Consider the following 26,458-nt stretch of genomic DNA (forward strand, 5'->3'; position numbering starts at 1 on the left):
GGAGGGGATGGAGGGTGTGGAGAGGGGGGGGGGGTCGATGGAGGGCTAATTACACAAGGAAATAACATTGATTCATAATTTTATAAATAACCATTTCTATGGTGGTTATCACCAGGTAGAGCCCTATTGCTGGATGTACAGGGTATTTTTCATATATGATATCCTTGAGATGGTGAAAACTACAAATCAGCTTTACCTGTGTATAAGGGACATCATATCCTTGTCATGCCTTACAGGATGATATTGTGGAAGTTTGTTTTTTAAAGTCGGTTTTAATGGCAAAAATGAAACAATATTTTAGATGTCTGTGTAAACAAAGTTTTGTTCAATAATTTAACAATATTACATGGCAATGGCATGCGTTAATAATGTGTTGTACATCCCTGAACACACTTACTGTTAAATCATGTATTTTCAGGGGCTTCAATTGTTGTGGTTTTTCCTAAAAAAAATCACAATTCCTGGACGCTTGATTTCACAGAAAAATATTATATAGCTCAGTAACTTTACTGATACTAAGTTTAACAACTCGTGGACAAACAAATTCTCGGAATAAGAGGACTTTAAAAATTAACAGATAAACATCCACTATGAGATGAAATGGTTTAGCAGTATTACATTTGAAATGGGAAAACATATTATATTTAATAATATAGTATAGCAGAATAAAAGCCTATACTATTTCTTTCTTTAAGTGTTATTTTAAAGAGGAACCTGAATGCTGATTGGTTCGATTTTCAATGGATTTGTTGTTGTATAAGAATAAAAATGCCGAAAACCGCATCGAAATTCGACCATCCGTTTCCGAGATATATCCGTCTAAACGCGCCGATTCACACCTGCTTCGAGATGTTAATCAAGCAAGCGATCAAATTACCCTGATTTACATCCGGGTATTGGTGACGTCACTAGTGGAAGCGCGTTTTGTCCTGTCACCTGTTACTCGTGTTGTCGGAGGTCTATGTATATCACGTGCAAGTTCTCCTGTCTTGTTTTCCTTGCATTTTCGTCCGTGTCAGGGGTGTTCTGTCTCTGGTGATATGATAGATTGAAAATAAGATAAATGTTAAGACTATTGTTTACCTACTAAAATAACACAGAATTCAGATATACGTCATTAAATTCTATTTATAGAGAAATTCCATTGTATTCTTCTTGGGCATATACAAAATTTTGACCCGTGAATGGTTAGTCGTGATTGCCTTATCACGACTGTCCGATTGACCATTCACGTGATCACTTAGATGTACGTACACTCCCTTGGGGGGATCTGTGGCTGACACACATATCAACCTTAATTCACCTGTCCTTACGCCAGTTTCGAGAAATGACATGCTTGGATGAGTTTGGATGACGTCAACAACGGACTGTTTTCTCAACATAACGGAATTTCTGAAAACATTTCACCCGGATGAGGGTCTGCTATAAAAACCGAATCCTGTATATAGATGTAATGTAGGTATGGTTTGTCTAGAGGACTTCGTAGTCGACGTAAAACATTTAAATATATTAAAATAGATTTAATGACGTCACAAACGCATCTCAGAAAATGACGAGTATCGGGATAATTGAAAGATTATTTGAATAAATACACGACCATTTAAGATTTACTGTTTTAAATTAATCACATGATTTGCGTGTTTTCCAGTGAATTCGTCCATGTAATAAGTTCCATACATCACAAGTGTTAACAGAAATCGATTGTCATGTCTTAATATGGCCAGAGACGTATATATACGTCTCTTATATGGCCAATGATATTACGTCATGAATTTTGTACTCATTATTTTGACATTACTTCTCTGAGGTAATGGTGTGTGATAAAAAGTATCGCATATAAATAAGTTTATAAAACAAGTCACAGAAATCTTTCTTTTGTGATCCTTGATGATCAAAAATCAAAACATCGAGAAAAAATCTCGGATGAAATGAAAACTGATTTAAGATCCTTTACGGCTTGTACATTATATAAGTTTATATCGGTATTTCGTTATTTTGTATGTAAACTTACACATAAATTTAATAATAAGTGTTTTTATAACTCCTTCCTAGTACAGTATTATTTCAAATCTGATGGTTTCAATTTAAAATTTTGACTATTTTTTGGATATGTATTTATACATTAAGGGTATTAGTAATTTTTTAAGCCAAAAATGTGTCATATTACAAGAACAACAAATTGCTACGTGTATTTGTTACTAGACTTTTTTGTGTTTATTGTATGTAAGAATTGTTTTGGGGTAGAAATAAATCGTTTGACAGAATGTTTGTAGATCTGATTAGTGGTGCCGATGTTTGTCTAATGAAAAACACGTAGATACAAGATTACAAATTCTACTTCGCCTGTCGTCATTGATAGTTTCACAATGAATATTCTTATAAAAACCGTTATTTTAATGTATCATTTAAACGACGTATTTTATAATATGTAATAATGGCGTAGTTTATAATATGTAATAATGATGTATTTTATAATATGTAATAATGACGTAGTTTATAATATGTAATAATGACATATTTTATAATATGTAATAATGACGCAGTTTATAATATGTAATAATGACGTAGTTTATAATATGTAATAATGATGTATTTTATAATATAATAATGTATTTTATATTGTAATACGTATTTTATAATATGTAATAACGACGTATTTTATAATATGTAATAATGGCGTATTTTATAATATGTAATAATGACGTATTTTATAATATGTAATAATGACGCAATTTATAATATGTAATAATGACGTATTTTATAATATGTAATAATGACGTATTTTAAAATATGTAATAATGACGTATTTTATAAATATTGAAGGTTATTAATTAATTACGAGGAATGTTTGCCTGGCACTTTATTTAAGCTTAATTGAAAGCCTTGAAGAGAACGAGATGGCCTATAGGAATAGTGTTTTAATGAACTGTGTAAGAAGGAATGATGTGTTGTGCAGTTATAGTGCCAGGCATGAGCTCTGACTACGTCAAATTGTTAAATCAATTTCTTCTCTTCCTCTCCCATCTTTTCTTCCCTTCTTTTTTCCCTACTACATTTTACATTTAAATATTGTCACATTCATTGTATATATTATTGTGGAGAGGGCTCTTATAAGTTGAGATAACTTGTTCCCAATCCATTTGCTTTCGGCAAAAAATATGTTTAAACTAAACTAACATATTTTATAATATGTAATAACGACGTATTTTATAATATGTAATAATGACGTAGTTTATGATATGTAATAACTTCGTATTTTATTTTTCTAATTAAAATAAATGTATATTCTTATTTTTTTATTACTAGTTATTCATGTAGTTTTATTTATTGTCGCTTAATAACAAGATCCTTAATTTAACACAGATCTCAATTATTCTCGGCATTTTTTATTGTGCTTCGGTTGTTGTGAAAGTATGTCGACGTAAAAGCTCATCAGAGCTTATATTTACTGTTTGTAATATTCGACGTGAAATAAAGTTTCTTGTATCTTGTATGAAACGTGTTGGTGAAAAGTTCACAAGACCTTTGTAACACTACAGTAGTAAACCTGCAGGCGTTTTATAGTGAACAAAGGGGTATGATTTTTGTTTACTTGGTCGTGCGCTTTGGACCGGAGATAATGCTATATATAGTGAGTACATCACGATATATACGATATCTGCTCATCACATCTAGATTGTTATATAAATCAGCTAACTTCGTCAGAAAGGGTAAGTCAGCTGATGTCGTGATGCGGCGTCCGTCGTCTGTCCATTGTCCGTTTAACTTTTCGTTAAAGGCTTTCCGGAGAATAACCTGCTGTTGAGTGATGATCAGTAATATCTTATACTTGTTCAAGGTCATATGAATTAATTTTTATGAATCCAGAACCATCCAGGAATGAATCCCGAACCATCCAGGAATTAATCTAGAACCGTCAAGTGATGAATCCCGAGCCGTCCAGTGATGAATCCTGAACCGTCCAGGGATGAACCCAGAACCGTTCAGAGATGAATTCCAAACCGTCCAGGGATGAATCCCGAACCGTCCAGTGATGAATCCCGAACCTTCCAGTGATGAGTCCCGACAACGTTTGCAACAAAAAGGACTTTAAACCATACTGAATATCACAGGAATATTTATTTAAATTCCCCCACGCTCTTAACAGCTTAGTATCATGATAATTTTAACAACTGTGTTCAGAGAATAAAGCCAAATCAAGACTTTGTGAAAAAATATGTAATACACACCGGGGACACAACAGAGCGGTTCCCCGTCTCAATGTAATGCACACCGGGACACAACAGAGCGGTTCCCCGTCTCAATGTAATACACAACGGGGACACAACAGAGTAGTTCCCCGTCTCAATGTAATACACACCGGGGACACAACAGAGCGGTTTCGCGTCTCAATGTAATACACACCGAGGACACAACAGAGCGGTTTCGCGTCTCAATGTAATACACACCGGGGACACAACAGAGCGGTTCCCCGTCGTCTCAATGTAATACACACACCGGGGACACAACAGAGCGGTTCCCGTCTCAATGTAATACACACCGGGGAGACAACAGAGCGGTTCCTCGTCTCAATGTAATACACACCGGGACACAGCAGAGTGGTTCCCCGTCTCAATGTAATACACACCGGAGACACAACAGAGCGGTTCCTCGTCCCAATGTAATACACACCGGGGACACAACAGAGCGCTCCCCGTCTCAATGTAATACACACCGGGACACAACGGAGCGGTTCCCCGTCTCAATGTAATACACACCACACACGGGTAATACACAACGGGGACACAACAGAGCGGTTCCTCGTCTCAATGTAATACACACCGGGGACACAACAGAGCGGTTCCTCGTCTCAATGTAATACACACCGGGGACACAACAGAGCGGCTCCCCGTCTCAATGTAATACACACCGGGGACACAACAGAGCGGTTCTCCGTCTCAATGTAATACACACCGGGACACAACAGAGCGGTTCCCCGTCTCAATGTAATACACACCGGGACACAACAGAGCGGTTCCCCGTCTCAATGTAATACACAACGGGGACACAACAGAGCGGTACCTCGTCTCAATGTAATACACACCGGGGACACAACAGAGCGCTACCCGTCTCAATGTAATACACACCGGGACACAACAGAGCGGTTTCGCGTCTCAATGTAATACACACCGGGGACACAACAGAGCGGTTCCTCGTCTCAATGTAATACACACCGGGGACACAACAGAGCGGTTCCCCGTCTCAATGTAATACACACCGGGGACACAACAGAGCGGTTCCTCGTCTCAATGTAATACACACCGGGACACAGCAGAGTGGTTCCCCGTCTCAATGTAATACACACCGGAGACACAACAGAGCGGTTCCTCGTCCCAATGTAATACACACCGGGGACACAACAGAGTAGTTCCCCGTCTCAATGTAATACACACCGGGACACAGCAGAGTGGTTCCCCGTCTCAATGTAATACACACCGGGACACAGCAGAGTGGTTCCCCGTCACAATGTAATACACAACGGGGACACAACAGAGCGGTTCCTCGTCTCAATGTAATACACACCGGGGACACAACAGAGCGGCTCCCCGTCTCAATGTAATACACACCGGGGACACAACAGAGCGGTTCTCCGTCTCAATGTAATACACACCGGGACACAACAGAGCGGTTCCCCGTCTCAATGTAATATACACCGGGACACAACAGAGCGGTTCCCCGTCTCAATGTAATACACAACGGGGACACAACAGAGCGGTACCTCGTCTCAATGTAATACACACCGGGGACACAACAGAGCGCTACCCGTCTCAATGTAATACACACCGGGACACAACAGAGCGGTTCCACGTCTCAATGTAATACACACCGGGGACACAACAAAGCGGTTCCCCGTCTCAATGTTATACACACCGGGACACAACAGAGCGGTTCCTCGTCTCAATGTAATACACACCGGGACACAGCAGAGTGGTTCCCCGTCTCAATGTAATACACACCGGGGACACAACAGAGCGGTTCCCGTCTCAATGTAATACACACCGGGGAGACAACAGAGCGGTTCCTCGTCTCAATGTAATACACACCGGGACACAGCAGAGCGGTTCCCCGTCTCAATGTAATACACACCGGGATACAACAGAGCGGTTCCTCGTCTCAATGTAATATACATCGGGGACACAATGAAAATTTCGGGAAAGAATTTAACTTGATCATTATTCAATGTCATATGGTCCAGAATTGTTCGAAAGCTCAGACTACAGCTATAATTTCTTGTTAAATAGTAGACAGGAAATTATCTTAACAAAGGTTACAAGAAATACGTTGACAACCATTTATGCTTTTTGGGGTCAAACTCACTCTTCCAATTAATAATCAGGACGTTCTAGTTTGTTGGTCTAATGGTGACGTGAACAGCCAGGTTCATTTTGAAGCTATGCCTACTTAGTGTAGCTGATGGCTACCTCATTGAACATCATATGGAAGGCCCGACGCTTGCCATCCAGAACAATTTGGGTTGAGTGTCTTGTCTAAGGAAACAGTCACATCGATACAAATTTCTCGGCTTCTTGACAAGGGCAGTGAGAGTCGAACCATACACCTCGGATAAGCCACCTGTGGTTATATGCACTAGATTAGTTACAGCATGTTAACAAAACGCCAGTACACCTGTACCTATTGTTAGCGCTACTATTGCAATGTTTGACCGATAACGCCCGTCCAGGTTGGTAAAAATTACCTTTTCCAATATTCAAAATTATATGTGTTAGATTTGTTGAAATATTAATCTGACTTCTTTTGAGAAACCTTCAGACAAAGCAAGTTTGTCTCAGAAAATGGTAAAGGTTTGCAGTGTTCTGAACAATTTTGACCAAATAACTTCCTACAGATTAAGAAATAGCTGTACAAGTCTTACGGGTATTCACTAGGACACAGTTAGATAGGCTGGGCAGGCTATTTCTGTTTTCGTAAGTTTTATTTTCCTAAGATTCCGGGCTGAGATAGGATGGTCAAATTTGACATGATGTCCCGAAGCTATAGAAGCACGCCGTTGTGTAGTAAATACGCTACTGTCACGATAGCATATCAGCGAACACTGGTAGGTTTTGTCAAGGAGTTCTTCCGTATATCACAATCATATATAATTACTGTAGCGAAAGTATCAGACGAAGGTTTGGTAAGAAAATACATGTAATTCTTTTCACGCGAAGGTTTATAAGCAATTTTAATTTCATTTTCATTCTTTTTTAAAAACTGGAATGATAGTTATTTTACACACACAAAAAAAGGACTGTGGGTCATTTGACAAAGTATTTTGAAAAATAACAAAATTTCCATTACCTCCCTTTACAAGTGCATTAATTGTCAATATCATGTTGACATTCTTACTCATCTGAAAATAATTGTCTAACGGATCTATATGTAAAATTAATAAACGTTTCGTTAATATTGATATAACCCAGCATCATATGTAGATAATTAATAAATAAAATTATCAAACTTTAAGAATTCTACCGTAATTGCTCAATTTGTTAATATCACAAAATTTACTTGACCATTTAAAACTAAGACGTAGATCTATTGGGTCACAGGCCACAGGTCAATTACTCAGCTGTAGATAATATAGAGATAAATCTGATTGCTGCCCTCTCAGCTGGGACAGTCTTCCCCAAATTTCCCACTGGACACTGTCGAAGACTTGGACACAGACTGGGGAGACATTAAAACGATTCTGGAACTGCCCCATCCTCAAAAAACCGCAAGCATTGGAATACCTGAACTGTAATTTAAAGTTTAAGACTGCAAGTGTTTATGATGTGTGTGCAGTGGAGTTTGGCTGCTGCAATTTTTTGTCTGCATATTTTCCTGGTCGCTGGTCAGGACTGGTGTCCGCATGAAAACCCTTCTTTAATAGCTTGGTCAGATACAGGCGGCACGTGGGGAGGGGAGGTAAGTTAAACACCCTTTTGATAAATTTTAAACTCGGTTGTTTCATTTCTTATGAAGAATACTGGTTTTGTGTAAACTTCTCATTCTCATCTACGACAGCCATTGCACTGGCGAAAATCTACGTTGGATTGTCAAAACCTTTTTAGCAAAGCATGTCAACATTTTTACACCCAAAACATATCAACTTAATGAGATTCTTGTCAGGGCATTCGACTGGAGAATCTGAAGGGTATCTTGTAAACAATATATATACAATATCTCGTATGATTCTTATTAAGAAAACATGTTTTTTTAAAGATATCTTACGTCTTACCACACTTTTTAAACAATTGCTGGAGTCAAACGATTTGGTTTGATTATAAACATATTTTAAATATATAGATGTTGATGAAAGCCATTTTAACGAAAAGTACGTCTTAATGTCCTATGTAACTTGTAGACCATAATTCGTATTAAACGAAATTAATAGTTTAGTGTGATAAAACGGAAATTAAGCAATATCAGTTTTTATAGAAAATATAACGGCCTCGATATTTATCGTCTTCGCTCCACGAAAGAGCCATAACTGTTTTTTTACCTTCCTGTATCAAACCCAGGTAAGAAATGTATAAGTATGGCCCCATGATATTGTGAATGTGTCTTATTGAATAATGTTCACACACAGCATCATGAATACCGCGTCTGTGATAAAATGTCGTTGGAGAGGCCTTTGTTATGTTGAAATAGCTAGATTTTGCCGTGTCTGAATGCTTTATTTAAACATTTAAATACGTTTACACCAAAATCATTTTTTTTCTGTCTTCCATTCATACAAATGTCTTTTTGTTTATCTTTAAGGTGTTCGACAGCTATTCCAATGTGACGGTAACGGCCGATGTATTGTTGGACACCGACATCGACGTGTTCAGTATCACAATAGCAAGCGGGGCGTCCCTGGTCTGGAGCCCTGCAGCCGAGCCGAGGGTTAGGGTACGATATATTTTGGTGTACGGATCACTCATCATCGGCTCCGAGGACTGTCCATTCACGAATTATACACATATATCATTCGTGGGTAAGTTCGTCTATGTGTTACTCTCGGTCGTTTTAATTAGGAATAACTTAATTAATTCATTGGTCTTGATTAAAATTTCTCCAGATACTCGCCTTCAAAAATGAGCATTAGAAAACAGAAACTACAAATTAAATATTCACAGATTTTATGATATTGGAAAAAACTAATGATAACTTGTTTAGGAAGTTATATGTCAATTATGAAGAAGAAAACGCCAAGGTTCAACCGAAACGTAGATGGATTGTGACACTTTGTTACATAAGAAATGGTGAACGTGTGTTTCAGGGGCCCCCGGGGCGTACTCTATACCAGATTTTGATGAAAAGTTTCTCGGTGTGGCTGCCGGAGGCACACTAGAGGTTCATGGAGAGAACAGAATTGGGTGGACCAAACTGGACAATACAATAGAAAAATGCGATAAAGGAGACTGTCTTTACTTTAATCAAAGGAACGTAAGTATGTTGTATTTCATGGGCCCAATATTTTTTTATGAAATAAACACAGCTAAAAGACTGGTGTACTCTCTAGGATTATAAAGTGTACACGTATTAAGATTAAGATTTCAGACTTTTTTTTCATTTCCGTTCACCTTGGTCCCTAAATTGAAAAAAATATATATATTTATATATATATATAAATATACTATTACCAACAGAGAGTATGTGTTGTAGTGGCGCTGCTAGTATATTGAGTTGATCGTAACGCCTCCTCCATTTGCAGGATTTGTCAAAAACAGACATCTCTAAGTATCAGCCAGGCCTGATTGTCACTGTGCTGGACGAGACCACTGGTTTACCAATCAAATACACCCATATTCGACTCGACTCGAACAAACAGAACAAGATCACATCTAATGTGAACCTACTCAAGACTTTCATGAATGGTAAGTTCAAATTTTTCTCGTATTCTGTAACTTCACTTTTTCTAAAAAAAGGTAATACATACTTGCAGAAGATACGGATATGCCTCTAAACCAGCTTGTCTCTGTTTTTTTTTTTTTTTTTCAAATTAGTGTTTCCAGACTATAAACCGCACCCGAGTATAAGCCCCAGGGCTGTTTTTTAGAGATTTTTTTCCGACTTGATCCACATTATGTATACTTTGTGGGAGCGTAACATGTTACAGCAACCAAAATTATTCGGATGCGAGGTCACGCAAGTCAATAGTGCATGTGATACGCCTCGACGAAACCGCCGTTACGAAATACATAACAGTCCGGAACCGATGTTCAGACGATACGCTTCATATATATATTTTTCATTTTGCCGGTTTTTTCGTTAAGATACAAGTCGCACCGCCGAGGCTTATAATCCGGAAAATACGGTACATGAAAATTAGATTACATGCATCATTGAAAAATTGAAGCCCTAAATTGACTATTTTAACTGTTGATCGAGGTGGAACTGAATATCTTTCCTTGTTTAAATTTTCATTAGATGTCCAAGATGGACGAGTTGTTGCTATGGAGGTACAAAGATATCTGCCCGGAACTGACATGTCTTTAATAGAAGCTGCTGGTCTGTTTGACTACATAGAGACACTTGCAGATTTAGCTGTAACGAATCAAATGGATATACGCAATGTGGAGAAGTATGACGCTTATTCACTGGTGTTTGTGAAAGGTAAGAACAACAAAAAAGACTATACATAAAACACAGGACAGAGGTTAAGGCTGAAATACTGATGGAAATTCCGAATTCTCTACAATTACTTACTGTAGATGTTCATTTTTCAGTGGTATTCATATTTTAGTGCTTTTCGCGGTGAATATAATTCATGAGAATATATTGGATTTTTTAATGTTATTGAGCAATCTCTGTGGATGTGATATACTTCAAAATCGTGGTAGTTTGAAGTGATAATGCCCTGAAGTTGATCGTGCATGTCCGGTACATTTTACATCTATTTTGACGTATTTTAATGTTTCCGTGTAATGTATTGATTAAGAATGTGTAATTGTCAGTGTCCGAGAAAAGTTAAGCATCTTACACTGAAGCACTAACACACCAATTCAACGTTAGTGTCCAAGCAAAGATAAGAATTAAGTACTGTTTAATGGTAACCACAGTCTGGAAACAAAAATTACAATGATTGATAATTTCGACTATAAATACTTAGTAATTATAGAATGTACAATTTTTGGTGGAATCTCGTCGCAACTGTTTCTATTGTCTAATTTTATGTCACACTTGTGATATTTGCAGGCAATATCAACCAAAAGCAGGAAAGACTGACAAAACAAACAAGTCCAGCGACAGACCAGGCTCTCGACTCTGTCAGTGTCATCGTAGAAAATGGATACTTTTTCAAGGCCCACAGTCATGTTGATGGTTCTGATATCAAAAACAGCTACGTAAATGTGGTGTCGGCTAATTTCAGTCTTGTGGAGTTTGTTATTGATCTACTGGATGATGTGTCACTGTGGAGGGCAGGTTCGTCATCACGGAATTAATCAAACCCCTCTTTAACTTAGAGATAAATACATTTTATTATTTTTACTGGGTGAAATAAAAAAAAATTAAATATCTATATTTTTTCAGTAAATGTTATCCTTTCAAACTATAATACCTGCTTGCTGAATCAGGAAATATTTTCACATACATGTACGGACTTAGCTATAAATATATATCTAAGTTTGTGGTGCATGAAATAATAAGAGTTGCTTTTATTCCTACACCAGACAATAGAGATACGACAGACAGACAACAAAAGATGTCAGAATGAATACTACCACCAGAAGTGGAGGCGGATAAACTCAAGCTATTGTCAAACACACTTCTAAATTATCAAAATTAGGATTGCTCTTTGTTTCATATTAATTATTTCAATTTTTTTCGAACTAGCAATATTCCATTAATAGATCTGAGTCTTTTAAATGTTTTTGATTTATGTTACAGGAGATGTTGTTGTTGTAACCTCTACTGACTTCGACTGGACACAAGCGGAATATGCTTACGTTATAGATTGTCCCAATTGTCTTCCAAACCAAATCAAAGTGGAAAGTATGTGTGTTTGCATTCATAGACGAAAGTAAAGTTATTTTTCACTGGTTCGTGGCAACAAAAACTACATATCATGTTTTAAATTAACTTTATTTTGCAACAGGTACCAAATTTTATTTTATTTGACAATTAAAATTCAATGTTTTTATTCCTTCGCAGATATTAAATCACCTATCACATTTTAAAGAAGTAAAATTCTATACTGTAAAAAGTCTTAATTTTGGTGGATTTTTTTTCTTTCTTGTTTTCGTTTGTCCACAAACAGATTAGTATAAGTAACTTTATTGAACTTTATTTATCCATAAAATCAAGTGTCCATGCAAAATAGTGAAAAGCAGTGAATTGTTTGGAAAACCACGAAAATTGAGTCCCATGAAAACTTCTGATATTATAGTATCATAACAGGTTTTATTTGTAATGGTGTCCCAGATAAAAATATAAAAGGGTTACAGTTGTTACGGGAGATATTTAAAGTGGTTGCCATGGATATGTGATGCCTGATAATATACATTATATCCTGCTTGCTATCACAGTGATTGCAGAATATACACATTATGGCGAAGTTTACATGAACACAGACATGAGGGCGGAAGTCGCTCTCCTCACCAGAAACATTGTCTTTGAAGGATTTGACAACGACGGCGGTAACGACAACACATTTGGAGGTCATCTGAAGGTAAGAGAAATTGAACTTTTGTGCTAAATTAATGATAAGGATGTCGTCTTATATGTAGTTATATTGTTTTTGAGATTCAATTTTACAAAAAAAAAATTAAAATATGAAAGCCAATGATTCAAGTATAATCTTGAATCATTGGCTTTCGTATTTTGCACTGTTAAGTCAAAATTTTTTTTTTTTATTTGGGGTGGGGGGATTTATTTTCTCTAAAATTGTAGATGTTTGATTTCTTTATTTGGAGTCAATAATTCAGAAATCAATAAACATTTCAGATAAACAAATGCAGTTTAAAGTATCAGAGGGTTTTATGGAGTATCCACAATATTTGGACTAAATGGAATAACCATTACAGAAAAACGAAGATTACAGAATAGCACATATATCTATGCATGGCATCATCACCAAAACCAGTCAACAAAAACATGCAAGCTACATAAATTTTCATTAATGAAATGAGAGTCAGCCTTTTGTAAATAATATGTTTGTCAGAAATCATCTATGCTGATTATCCCCCTTGGCAGTTTCTGCAATTTCCGAGCAAATTAATTTTTTTCACTTAGGTTAAAAGACTGATTGTCACAACTCTGATGGAAATATTAAAAAAAGGTTAAAAATGTCAAATTTTTGTTTCGTTTATTGATATTTTGACAAATGACACTGATTTAAAATGATGTTCGTTTCGCCTCAACTTTTTATGGTTTTACAAAAGTATACGTTTACAGTGGCCCTGATTTTGTGTAGAAATAATCTACACGAAGCAGTCCATTACTATTCAGTCAATGCTAATTTTTAGCCATTTCTTGTTTAATGGACATCTGAATTTGTGGATTAGGATTTACCACCAATGCAATGAAAATAAAAATCCCACGAAAATTATTGATTTTATAGTAACTGTTATAAACCTGAGAAGTGGAATGTGTCTTACATTACAGAGTCTAGAAATTATCTAGTACATTGTACTTTCAATGTACAATATAACAATGTAGACCTTGAGAGTTCTACCTAAATGATGTTAAGTCTATGACAGGAGTGTATAATTGTATTCAATCAATATAAAATGTTAATTATATTAGTATTACATAATGTATTTTTGTGATTACAAAGATAATTTTGAAAATGAAAATTTGAAATTTTAATTGACAGAAGTATTTAATTGTAAATCCGATTTATTTTTTCCAGTTCCTGAAGGACTTTGAGAATGTACACATCGAGGGAGCTGAATTTTTTCATATGGGTCATAAAAACTTTCCTGGTGAGTTTATTTATGTCAGTGAAGAATTTATTTCTACATGTCTACAATGTAATTGTGTTGTTTTTTGTTTTTTGTTTGTTTTTGTTTTTGTAAAATTTAATGTACAGTTGGTCTATTTCAACATTTGTATATGTCAAATATACATAAAAATATGAATTGAAGACTTTTGTAATGTAAGGTGTATATATTAGTATAGAAAAATCTTATTTGACCTTGTTACTTAATTTGAAGGTCGTTATCCCATAAATTTCCACATGTGTGAGGATGTGGACACAGGGACCAATCCACCATACATACGCTCCAATTCAATCCATCATAACTACGCTCGGTGTGTCACGATCCGCGGTACAAATGGGGTCAAGGTCAGTATAAAAACATTCAAGGTCAATAAATTTGAGTTAAATGTACTTTCTTTACCCTCAGTTGGGTCTAGGAAGCAAAGAGAACTTGATCATTTGTCGCAAATTTTCTCTTCAAAATAAAATGTCTTTTTGCCCCCCTTTTTTACCAGGTGGAGGACAATGTCTGCTTTGATTGTTATGGACACGCCTACTTTCTGGAGGATGGTGGTGAAAAGAGGACTGTGTTTGATGGCAATCTCGGGTTTGGTCAGCGTTCAACATCAACCCTTGTGCAAACAGATATGTATGTGTAATGAAGTTAACAGTATAATTTTTACATGTATTTGTGATAAATAAATCAGATTAATTTTCTTCCTTGCTCACTTTATTGCTATTTTGATATAAATCTTGTTTTTTACTTTTCAGAAATCCTGTCGCTTTCTTCATCTCTAACCCACAGACCTACCTCCGTAACAATGTCGCCGCTGGTGGCTGGGTAAGTGCATTCTTGTATTGAGAATTACAAGGGAATTCCCTTAAAATTAATGTCTGTTGCTATAATATATATTGTTTACTCTAAATTTTAAAGACAATTCACCTAAGGTTTATAGTGTTTGTTTATTTCAAATATCTATTAAGGCAGTAATCTTCCTGAAGGATTTATCTAGAAGTTAAATTTGAGTTATGTCCCTTTGGTATGTTCTCTTATTGATTCAGAATGCTAAAAATTATGTGAACAGTTGTTTTGTTGATAATGCAAACGCAGCTTTCCGAATTTCGTATCATACATTTTTTATAATAATACTGCACAGCATTGTAATAACAGTGATATGGATACTGAAGATTTTGTCACTGTCGTTCAATGGCTATGTGTCAGCAGTTCTTGTGCTTACCTTTCAATTGTAGGTGTTGCACATTTTCGGTATACTTTTATTACTAATGCATCAGTTAATGTCATTGTAGGATATTAATTTATTTGCTTAAAATTCTTTATTTCGTATTTTTCTAGAGGGCCGGGTTCTGGTTTGTGTTCCCCAATGAGCCCATTGGAGAGTCTACAGGATTAGGTTTCATGGCTGTAGATGAGGCCAAACATACAGCTATTTATGAGTTCTATAATAACGTGGCTCATTCTTATAACCAAGTAAGTATCACAAGTACGACAAAATATTGAACACAACTTCTACAATATTATGACAAAAGGCAGGAAGAGAAGACTGTGAAAAGAAAAACTGAAAAAGTGCTCCTCCATCCAAAAAAACAAAAACAAAAACAAAAAAACAAAAAAACAAAGAGCCAAAGAGCCAAAGAAATGAAACATCACTTAATGTAAAAACACTATCAGATCCTGATCTGGAAAATGCTTTAAATATCCAGTTAACAATTGATCGTGTCAAGACTTTTGATGATATAGTTCATACTTCGTTTCAACTTTTGTAGGCTGGCTTGCTTATCGACTCCATATTGAAACCAGATGGAAAAACATCGGGAAACAACAATTATGAACCATGGAATGACCCATTTAACTCCCGATCTGGTGCTAAGGAAGTGAAATTATTACGTTTCACAGGTATGGCATACACAGGATAGTACCTGAGTTTCCATTTGTTTGATGATTTAGGAAATGAGTGTGAGAATTTTTAATTACGTTTGCTGAAATGAAGAATTTTTAACAAGTTTGATGAATCACAACTTTGTTATGTGATTTCTTACAGACTCTCTCCTGTTATTAGATACAATTTAATATTTCAGAGTGGTTGAAATATCTATTGATACTTTTCCAGCAAGATTCAAACTATATACATATAAGCAAGTTTGGCCGGTAAAAACAAATTTAACCAAAGAAAAATTCCTTATATGGCTAGCTTGAAAGGCAGATTTTGGATTGTTGGATGGTATTGAGTTCATCGTTCTTCTCATTGACTGGAAGTCATCACTAAAGACTGAACAAATTTCTACGAGACCACCTAGATGTATACTGAGTGTGTCGGTCAGTCATATTTGCTGAAATGCCAAACCTGTTAGATAAATGAATTGCTCATTCCGTCACATTTCTTTAATAAAGAAAATTCTAGCACTTTCAAAATTAGTAAATTAGCTTGATGATAAGCTAGTGCAATCATGATATAACACAATATTTTCAGCACAAAAGCAGTTTAAATTAGATCAATGCTAACAAAATATATATGTACTGTATATGTGTGGTGGTAATCGTTCCAACATGAACTATAAATTCTTTGTCAAGGGAAATAACACTAAGATACCATGTAGGATAATGTTGTTTGGGTTGTTTTATCACCTGTCTGCAAGAGAATATACAGGGCATGGTGAACTTAATGCAAGGCAATGAGACAGAAAAGTATTTGTAAAAAAATTGATTGACTTGCAATTGACATGGGTGGTCTTATCATCAGGCATGGGGTTATTGATGCAAGAAAATCTGATAGTTTATTAACAGTAATAGTTGCAAGAATTGGCGTCTCTGAATAGTTTGTGTTACATCTGATACAGGGTACAAAAACCGCTTGTGGAATGCTTATATCAGTGGAGGTTATATCACACTGGAGGAGAGTTCGTAAGTATGATAGGATCAATGACATACTGGAAAAATTCAATGACATCTCAATAACTTAAACATTAGGAAGAAATATAGTAGCAGAGGGAGTGAGTACAGCCAAGGGGAATAGTAATTTGACTCCTAGTAGAGGGAGGGAGTACAGTCGGGGAATAGCAAGATGACTTCTAGCAAAGGGAGTGAGTACAGCCAAGGGGAATAGTAATCTGACTCCTAGCAGAGGGAGGGAGAGCAGTCAGGGAATAGCAAGCTGACTTCTAGTAGAGGGAGTGAGTACAGCAAAGGGGAATAGTAATCTGACTCCTAGCAGAGGGAGGGAGTACAGTCAGGGAATAGCAAACTGACTTCTAGCAGAGGGAGGGAGTACAGTCAGGGAATAGAAAGCTGACTCCTAGCAGAGGGAGGGAGTTAAATGAGTGAATAGAAAGATGACTCCTAACACAGGGACTGAGTACAGTCAGGGAATAGAAAGATGGCTCCTAACACAGGGACTGAGTACAGTCAGGGAATAGAAAGATGGCTCCTAACACAGGGAGTGAGTACAGTCAGGGAATAGAAAGATGGCTCCTAACACAGGGAGTGAGTACAGTCAGGGAATAGAAAGATGGCTCCTAACACAGGGACTGAGTACAGTCAGGGAATAGAAAGATGGCTCCTAACACAGGGAGTGAGTACAGTCAGGGAATAGAAAGATGACTCCTAACACAGGGACTGAGTACAGTCAGGGAATAGAAAGATGGCTCCTAACACAGGGACTGAGTACAGTTGGGAATAGAAAGATGGCTCCTAACACAGGGAGTGAGTACAGTTGGGAATAGCAAGAAAACTCCTATCAGAGGGAGGGAGAACAGTCAGGGAATAGAAATCTGACTCCTAGCAGAGGGAGGGAGTACAGTCAGGGAATAGCAAGATGACTCCTAGCAGAGGGAGGTAGTACAGTCTGGGAATAGAAAGCTGACTCCTTGCAGAGCAGGGAGAAAATATCAAGAAATTACTTAATATTGCTTGGGAGAACTTGTAAAATGTATATTATGATAGATATTGTTACTGAGCAACATTAGATTAAGAGATTTACGTTTTTATTTTTAGGTTTTCTGATTCATCTCAAGGTGTTTACTTTGAAAGGTAAGATCTATTGTCATCAATTTACAGTACTTGGGGAATATTGGTCATATTGATATGGTTAGAGAAGAACCAACACACAGAGGCGTAGCAATAATGTATGCTTGTATGCTTAAACATACACTCGAATTCCATTGAGATATATTTGCCCTACTTTTTTAACCTTACTGCGCCCCTAGACCCCCTTAACCGGGGCTTCGCCCTTGGATCCGCTCTTGAAAGCATACACTGTTAAAAATGTTTTGCTACGCCACTGACACATGTGTTACTTAGGTAGTTATTGGTCGTATTGCCTAAAATGTCTTTTAAAAGAGTCATATTACTTTTTTTATCTTTTATGCATTATTGGTGATTTTCAATACAGGTCAAGACATATTTTTAATTTCAAATTCATATTTAGTGAGAATTTCTACACGATTTGTTTTAGTCACAGACATGTGGTACTCTTTAAAAAAGCAGTACCATCTTGTATTGTACAATGTCATTGTGCTGATCCTTTTTTTGTCTATATAGAAGATGCAATGTTGTATACAAGTCTCACGCCCAACTCACGAGACAAAAGCTCATAATCCATAAATTTTAGCATTATTCACAGGGACGTTTCGAGTCCCTGTCACATTACAGGTCTAGTTAAAGGTTTACGTCAGATATGGATATCTATATATTTTTCTCTTTATGGAATTTTTTTATTATTTTCAATCTGTTTTTTTTTTTTATTTTTTTGATATGGATGTATATAACTAATTTTATCCTCGTATAAGCCAGAATGTAGAAGCTGAGTTTTAAAGTTTGAGGAGGCATTGCATTTGAACTAATTTAAGCTTACTATATTTAAAACTGAATGAAGGTGGGGGGTTTATTTGTGGGCAGGGTCATTTTTGTGATAAATACAGCATGTACTACATAATATATACATCAGTGTTAATTATCAATGTGGATTACAGGGGATCATATCAATGGAAGTCGGTAGCAAGGAGCGTATTTCTCGGAGATAGTCTTAATGTCGGTGAACCATCTCCGGGGTTCAACAGATCACGACCGATCGATAATGACTTGTAAGTGATTGTCAATAGTTATATCTATATATATATAGATCTGTAACTTAAATATTTGGTGATCTACATCTAATTTGATATCTGTGTGCAACATCTTTATCTTGAGTAAAAACTAGAATGAATTTCATTGAAATCATTTTATTGGTGAATGAACAAATTTGATAAACTAAACCTGGATTTTTGTCGGCTTTGAAATCATTTGTAAAATTTTGAAATAAAATAATAACATGTAATCTATATAATATTTAGTATGATAATTATCATGGAAATTACAGTTTTGTTTTAGGACTAAACACCCAATCCTATAAATAAGATTTTTTTGTTTCAAAAGATTACAGAAACTATCGGCATTTTTGCCTGAACGATTTGATGAGAAAGACCAAAATGCTATTTAAAGAGTTGCCTTTTAAATGCTTAGTATTACTTATCTTCCATTTCTTCCCTTTTTTCTCAATAGTTTGATTTCACCTGAGAAATAACCAGTATTGTAACGTATCGTTGCCTTTTTTTGATGAGAAAAATTTAACTGGTATATTTTGAATCATCTTTATCTAAAATCATTTCAGAGACTTTTATGAACTGCACAGGTCATGATTCACTTTGACATCAGAAAAGAATTACTTGAGTTCTTCTATATAACGTGTTTAGCTAGAAGTTTACTGCAGTACTTGGCCCTTGGTTAAGACATAATTTGTTAAAATGTAATAGTATATTTAGTTGATAAACAAAAATACTCATTTCTCAATAAATTCAATAAAACATACTTTTTACTTAAAAGAAAGTCCTTTTATTGAATGATCTAGGTTTGAGCAATGAAATTTTTTTATCAAAAATATTTCTTTTTATGAATTTGGTAAATTGTTGTTCACAGGAACTCAAATGTCCAAGGATTTGTCTTCAACGAGGGCCCTATAAAACTTCGTGAGTCCTGGTTTGGTGATTTTGGTGATTTTGAAGACAATACTGACTACAAGTCCATGGGTATTGGATTTCAGCCTCGTGATAATGGTGATATCTCCCCCAGGAGCACAACGGAGGAAGTCCTTTTTGGATATGATGACCCTGTAATTTAAATATTTTTTGTGAATATATATCATATAGCGGAATATTTTCATGGGTCAAAATTTTTGTGAATTTCATTAAACAGGAACGAATGATATTTAAACAACGTTTTGCGACAGAAGGACATCCGATTCTCTTGGCTTTCATTATTTCATGGATGAAATTTCTGTGCTGATGGTAATGTACCACCAAATGGTGAAAATATTCTCCCTGTGAAAAATTGTAATATAACGGTATTATGATTTACTACATCAATTGCTTATAAAGATTTTATGCATGAAAAAAATTTGCTTTAGATTTCGAAATGTGTACGTAGATTATTTTCAGGAGTTAAGATGTTGATAACGCTACCTTTTGTAGTATGGCTTGCGTGTGTTTGACGGGAATGCTTCCACACTTGGATATACTGACACTGATACAGACCTTGTGTCTGCCTTCATTGATAAGGATGGAACGCTGACCACACAGTCTGGAAACTCAGTTGTCAAGCCCCTTCCCTTCCACCTCACAGACTCCTGTATCACCAATGACCGTTGGGGACTCAGTGTCTGTCCCTACAATTATGCACAGGTGAAAATTTGTCTCCAAACTGCAGATCCAGAAAGAGTTAAAATCCAGTCACTCCATTTCTAACTACATGTATATATATAAGTAATATACAGCGATTTGTTTGCTTATGTTATTTTCATCCTCCAATCAAATTATATCATCATTCATTAAGCAGTTCTACTTAAAAGCTAATAATAACATATCTATCATCTCTACTTGAATAAAACTTTTCCCATGTAGGTCACTCTGAAATTCATTTTGACATTTAACCTTAATTGAAGAAAAAAATTAATTTTTGTGTAGAATTTCACATTCATTTAGGGAATGTAATTCAATGGCTTGTTTTATATATACATGTAATATACAAAAGGTCCAAATACTGCTGTGGTATATTGCAATTTCAAAGAAAATTAGATTTGAATGCCATGAGAATCTAAACAACAGCTCTTCAGTGTTCATAGGATTATATTCAACTTAATATGTTATGAAGAGTGGAATGAGGACGGCCATTATTGTTTGCGTTTTAGCTGATGTTGAGCTACTCCGGGAGTGCTGTGGCCACAATGACGAGAGATGACGATCCATCCTTGTCTTATTCTGATGATGGAAGCAACAATGCCCGATTCCTTGTCATGAGAGGCTATGTAACCAGTTACATTCTTAATTTTGATGCTCCAATGCCGAAGACCTTCACCATCAAAACGGCTGCCATAGACAAGTACATTGTTTACTCTGATATAACATAGGTTTTTGTTGGGTTTACAGTAACGGGTTTCACAGAAATATGTATGAAATCGACACTAGAGATTGATTGGTGAATTAAGTAATAAAAAATCTACTATCATTAAGATATTAAGTATATTTTATGAAGAGTTTTCAAGTTGAGAAAATATTTCTAATTGCACAGTGCAGGAAATATAATTAGCATTTTATAGTTATTTTACAATTGGCCCATTACAGAACAATGGAATAGTATTTTGTCAGTAAAACAAGGACTAAATGATCTTTGATGATTGCCTTCAGTGCTGGAGGAGTGAGGATAGGTGTCTGTATCCCAAGAAATGCAAACCTGGAGCTAAAAATCAACAAACCAAAGAAAGCGAACAAGATAAAGAAGTGGCAAAGTGTGTCTACCCTACAGGAGGTTGATGATGACACAGTGGGGGCTAAATATTACCTTGACACAACTGTCGGGTAGGTATAGAAAGCGCTGTTATACAAGCTTATTCCTTCACTAGACCTTCCTCTTTCATTTACATACTTCCGGTGAAATACTTACAATTCCTGAATTTATAAATCATGGCCATCAGATGCAATGGTACCACACTCACCTTGCATCTAAATGTTCAGGGTTTGATTCCCTAAGCTGATATAAGAATGTATTAAGGTCACCTGCCCAGCCACATGGGTTTCCCATGGGTACCCCAGCTTCCTTCCACTGTAACTGTCCTCCTGACTTTCCATTTGGGCAAACGAGAGTGATTTATATAAGTTGATGGCTTGTTTTATACTGATTGTCAAATAAAGTTAATGATTTTAATCAAGCATACATCGGTAGGTTGCATACATGCTTTGGTTCCCCTACTGGGAACCAGAGAGGACTACTGTTTTGTGTTCTGTCCCACTGTCCTTCCATCCTATATTGTCCAGGGTCTTTTTCCTACACTAAACTCATTGGAACTTCATAGTTGAGGTATGGGTTCACCTTTGTGAGGCAGTGTCTCGTGTATCAAAAGAAGGTCACTCTGACCTTTGACCTATATAAAAGAACTACGTACTATACAACCAGTTAGTTTTGCGGGAATGCTACCTTTCCTTGTCTTACAGTACATTAGCATGATAGTGAAAACATAATCAATGAAATAAAGAGGTAATTAATATGTGTGTCTCATCATCTTTTACATCCAGATCACGAAATATGAACTTTATTAATTACAATTTGACCCTGGAAAACTACCAGTTTTATAGGTAAGAGAGATTTGGATATTTATAAAAAAAGTTAATTATATATAAATTATTTCCATTTATTTAACAGCTGTTGAGTGCATAATTCAGCAAGTTGTTAATGTACTCAGTGTTGTTGTCATAAGAAAATAAATAAATTTGCATCTACAGTTAAATATAGTTTTACCATTTGGGTTTATAGCATTGTGTTCTTCAAGCTGTTCCACAATCAGAATATTGACGAGGATCAAACAACAGACTGCCCTAAAGGAGTGTGTACTACCGCTGTTGTTAAGATCAAGAGAGGAGATTTATCTGACTCTGACTGCACTGCCCGTGCCTACGCTGTGTACAACCGTACCATTGACTTCCCTCCAGTACGTTGACATCTTAGATGGAATAATAAAAGAAAAAAATTTTGGATAGACATACAGAAATGAGATAAAATATTTTCTCGTAATTTTACCGAAGAGTAGAAGGGAAAGAAAGGTGTTTAAATAAGTGTCTTTTTGTAGAACAATCTCTTATAACTGATAAAAATAAGTTAATAATAAAAACCAAGCATTTATCATTTATTTTGAATTCCATCAATTTTGGCAAAAATAAATCACAGCATGATAGATCTGTCTAGAATTTATCACTTTCATCTGAAAATTATTTGGCGACAGGTGTGTTGTTTGTTAGAATCATCTCAAGCTTTACTTTCTTCTTTATCAGAGAGCTTGATATGGCAGCAAATCTATTTTATAAAATTCATTTCTTTTTCTTTTCTTGAAAGTTTATACTAGAAAAAGATATTTTTACTTAAAATAATTGATAGCTCACTAGGTTACTGAGAAATTGTTCATTTTTGTAAGGGTTTTATTTTCTTACGTTTTGTGGATAGTCTTAAGTCATTGAAATGTAGAAATTAGTCTATGTAGATCTATGGAGCTTCATTTATGGGTGAAATCATACGACCATAAAACAGTAAATTAAAAAAAATCCATAAAAATTGCGCTCCAAGAAAACATTAAATTTCACAATAACTTGGAGTCCGTCTTCAATCTTGAGGTGCAGGGTTGGAATCTTTCTTTTCAAAACATGGTTTTGTTTAGCAGTCTTCCATCTCCAGTTACTGACATGTCATCACTGATGTTTTATAAAACCAAACTATCATCTTTATGTCCATATAACAGCCACAGTTATGCTTGCAGAAATTAGAATCATGAATGGCAAAGTACACAACAATTTTAGTTTTACAAATTGAAAATATTTTTATTATTCAGTTAATGAAAAGCATTTCTGTTTAATTTAGCTGTAAAACAATGTTAAATTCAATCTTTTCCTCTGATACTAACTTTTTTTATATCCTATTTCAGCCAGCCAGCTCCACTTTTGCACCCTTCCCCTTGGACCGGGTAACGCCACCAGAGGTAAGTCACTTTGTGATGGTTCTCTCTGGAATATTAGCAGGCTTTTTAAGTATATATAGAACACCATTTCCAAAGGTTTGACTGTGTATATAGAACACCATTTCCAAAGGTTTGACTGTGTATATAGAACACCATTTCCAAAATCTTGATTGTGTATATAGAACACCATTTCCAAAGGTTTGACTGTGTATCTAGAACACCATTTCCAAAGGTTTGACTGTGTATATAGAACACCATTTCCAAAGGTTTGACTGGTTTGACTGTGTATATAGAACACCATTTCCAAAGGTTTGATTGTGTATATAGAACACCATTTCCAAAGGTTTGACTGTGTATATAGAACACCATTTCCAAAGGTTTGACTGTGTATATAGAACACCATTTCCAAAGGTTTGACTGTGTATATAGAACACCATTTCCAAAGGTTTGACTGTGTATATAGAACACCATTTCCAAAGGTTTGACTGTGTATATAGAACACCATTTCCAAAATCTTGATTGTGTATATAGAACACCATTTCCAAAGGTTTGACTGTGTATATAGAACACCATTTCCAAAGGTTTGACTGTGTATATAGAACACCATTTCCAAAATCTTGATCGTGTATCTAGAACACCATTTCCAATATGTTGATTGTTTATCTAGAGCATCATTTCCAAAGGTTTGATAAGTCCTATCACTAGGAGATCTTCCATTTTTTATCTTTTAAATCCTAGTTGTACAGAATTTATACCAAACATTGCACAGAGCATTACAGATTTTGACTTGTATTTCAAACAAAACTGGAATTTTTGACTTTGGATAAAAGATAGTGACACTTGGTGTGAGAATAGCATTAAAATTTTAAATCTTTTAAGACTGCAGATGAAAAAGAGGTGAATAAATTTGGAATAGAGAATGAATTGATGCCGGAAATTTAACTTTGAGTATACGAGAGAGCTGGACTTCCTTTGAATTTAAACATAAATATGAAAATGATTATTCATGATTGATGAAGTTTGAATGAGCAATGCAGGCCTACTGGTCCTTTTCCTTCAGCCAGGGTATAAAGACACCAGATATGAAATAATTACTGTTTCCTTTCGTAGGTATGGGGAGCTGGCCCGACTAGACATGGGATGTTCGACATCATAGGTGATGTTTTTGACTGAAGATTTTACAGGGAAACAGCCGGACTGATTTCTGACATAACGTTGTATCACTGAATTTCACTTTCGTTTGTACCTTTGTTAAAAAATATATTCTTTCAATTTACATACTGGACTCTTTGTTCACTGTTTTATCACCTGCTTAAGTCAAAATGGCAAAAAAGATTATTTGATATCTAGTCCCAAATGTTTTAGATTTAATCATCAACACAGCTGAAAAGAACACACATTGATGTCCTAATAAATTAAATGTACAGTTGAAATTCATTTATGTTGAAAATCTCCGATTGGATGTAATATTACTAATTTATGATATTACAGTAATGCCAATTTCTAACATAAATTATGATACTGAAGCACATGTAACTACACATCTAAATTTTTGCTCCCTTGCCTCCTAGGCTTCAAAATTTAGGCCCTAAACACCATTTACACAACCTAGACGGTTAAGTTGGATAGCACCTTTAAGTATAAATATAGGGTTAGATACAGTAGAGCTAAACTATGAATTTAAACTGCTGTTACGTTTTTTGTTTTTGTACAGTTTCATAAGTTAGGAATTACAACTAAACAAACTTCATCAAAATACTTTTAATTTTTCACAGTTCATACACTCATGAAAATTTGTTTATTTCATCGGTGAGATTCAGAGTCATGGCAGTTCTACCATTGTCAATATTACTTAATAGAACACATCAAAGTTCATCATTCTGTAGCATATATTTGCACACAATATATTCTTCCTCTTAAAAATGACACATAGATTATAAAATTTGGTTTGATGTATGTGAAACATTGTTTTAAGAAATGATGCCAAGAATCTATAGGTAACAGGTTTCAAATGAGTAATTCCCCTTCTCATATCAGAGAGATGGCCATTGAAGATGTACAAATATAAAGACACAATGATCGTAAATCATTAACAATGTATTTAAGACATAACAAGAATAACCAAGTGATCTCAACACCCACGAACATATTATCTTTACTGGTCAATGTAGTCGGGACCTGATAGGATGTAGAAGATGAAATCTGATTATCTGTGTTAATCTATCGCGACAAAACAAAAGTATCTTGAACAGTGTCCCATGATCTGTGTCATCTTTTTAGTGAATAATTAAAGGAAAGCTATTAGCTTCTGAAGACTAAAAGAGAAGATAAAAAATTGTTTATAATAAATTATGCAAATGATAAACATTTACTGAACAAAACAAGACCGGTCACAGGATACAATTCAACATACTGTTAAGCTTTACTATGGGAGTCCTACACAGGTAGATTAGTCAGAAGAGGCCTCCATAACCACAGACGA

General features: G+C 35.5%; 1 protein-coding gene across 1 annotated transcript; it reads left to right on the forward strand.

The window, feature by feature from the left end:
• Positions 1 to 7,812: 7,812 nt before the first annotated feature.
• Positions 7,813 to 25,149, forward strand: LOC132553573 (cell migration-inducing and hyaluronan-binding protein-like). The gene is made up of 24 exons (XM_060217828.1): positions 7,813 to 7,947; positions 8,785 to 9,001; positions 9,287 to 9,453; positions 9,722 to 9,884; positions 10,438 to 10,623; positions 11,206 to 11,433; positions 11,899 to 12,003; positions 12,537 to 12,679; positions 13,862 to 13,934; positions 14,166 to 14,296; positions 14,446 to 14,579; positions 14,702 to 14,771; positions 15,285 to 15,419; positions 15,716 to 15,845; positions 16,787 to 16,850; positions 17,940 to 17,975; positions 18,917 to 19,027; positions 19,899 to 20,091; positions 20,450 to 20,659; positions 21,166 to 21,356; positions 21,662 to 21,832; positions 22,785 to 22,963; positions 23,948 to 23,997; positions 25,087 to 25,149. The coding sequence occupies exons 1-24, from the start codon at positions 7,813 to 7,815 to the stop codon at positions 25,147 to 25,149; spliced, it is 3,285 nt and encodes a 1,094-aa protein (XP_060073811.1).
• Positions 25,150 to 26,458: the final 1,309 nt, after the last annotated feature.

This window comes from Ylistrum balloti, unplaced genomic scaffold, assembly GCF_031769215.1.
Source record: "Ylistrum balloti isolate Yb309-2 unplaced genomic scaffold, AGI_CSIRO_Ybal_v1 Utg370336, whole genome shotgun sequence".
NCBI lineage: Eukaryota > Metazoa > Mollusca > Bivalvia > Pectinida > Pectinidae > Ylistrum > Ylistrum balloti.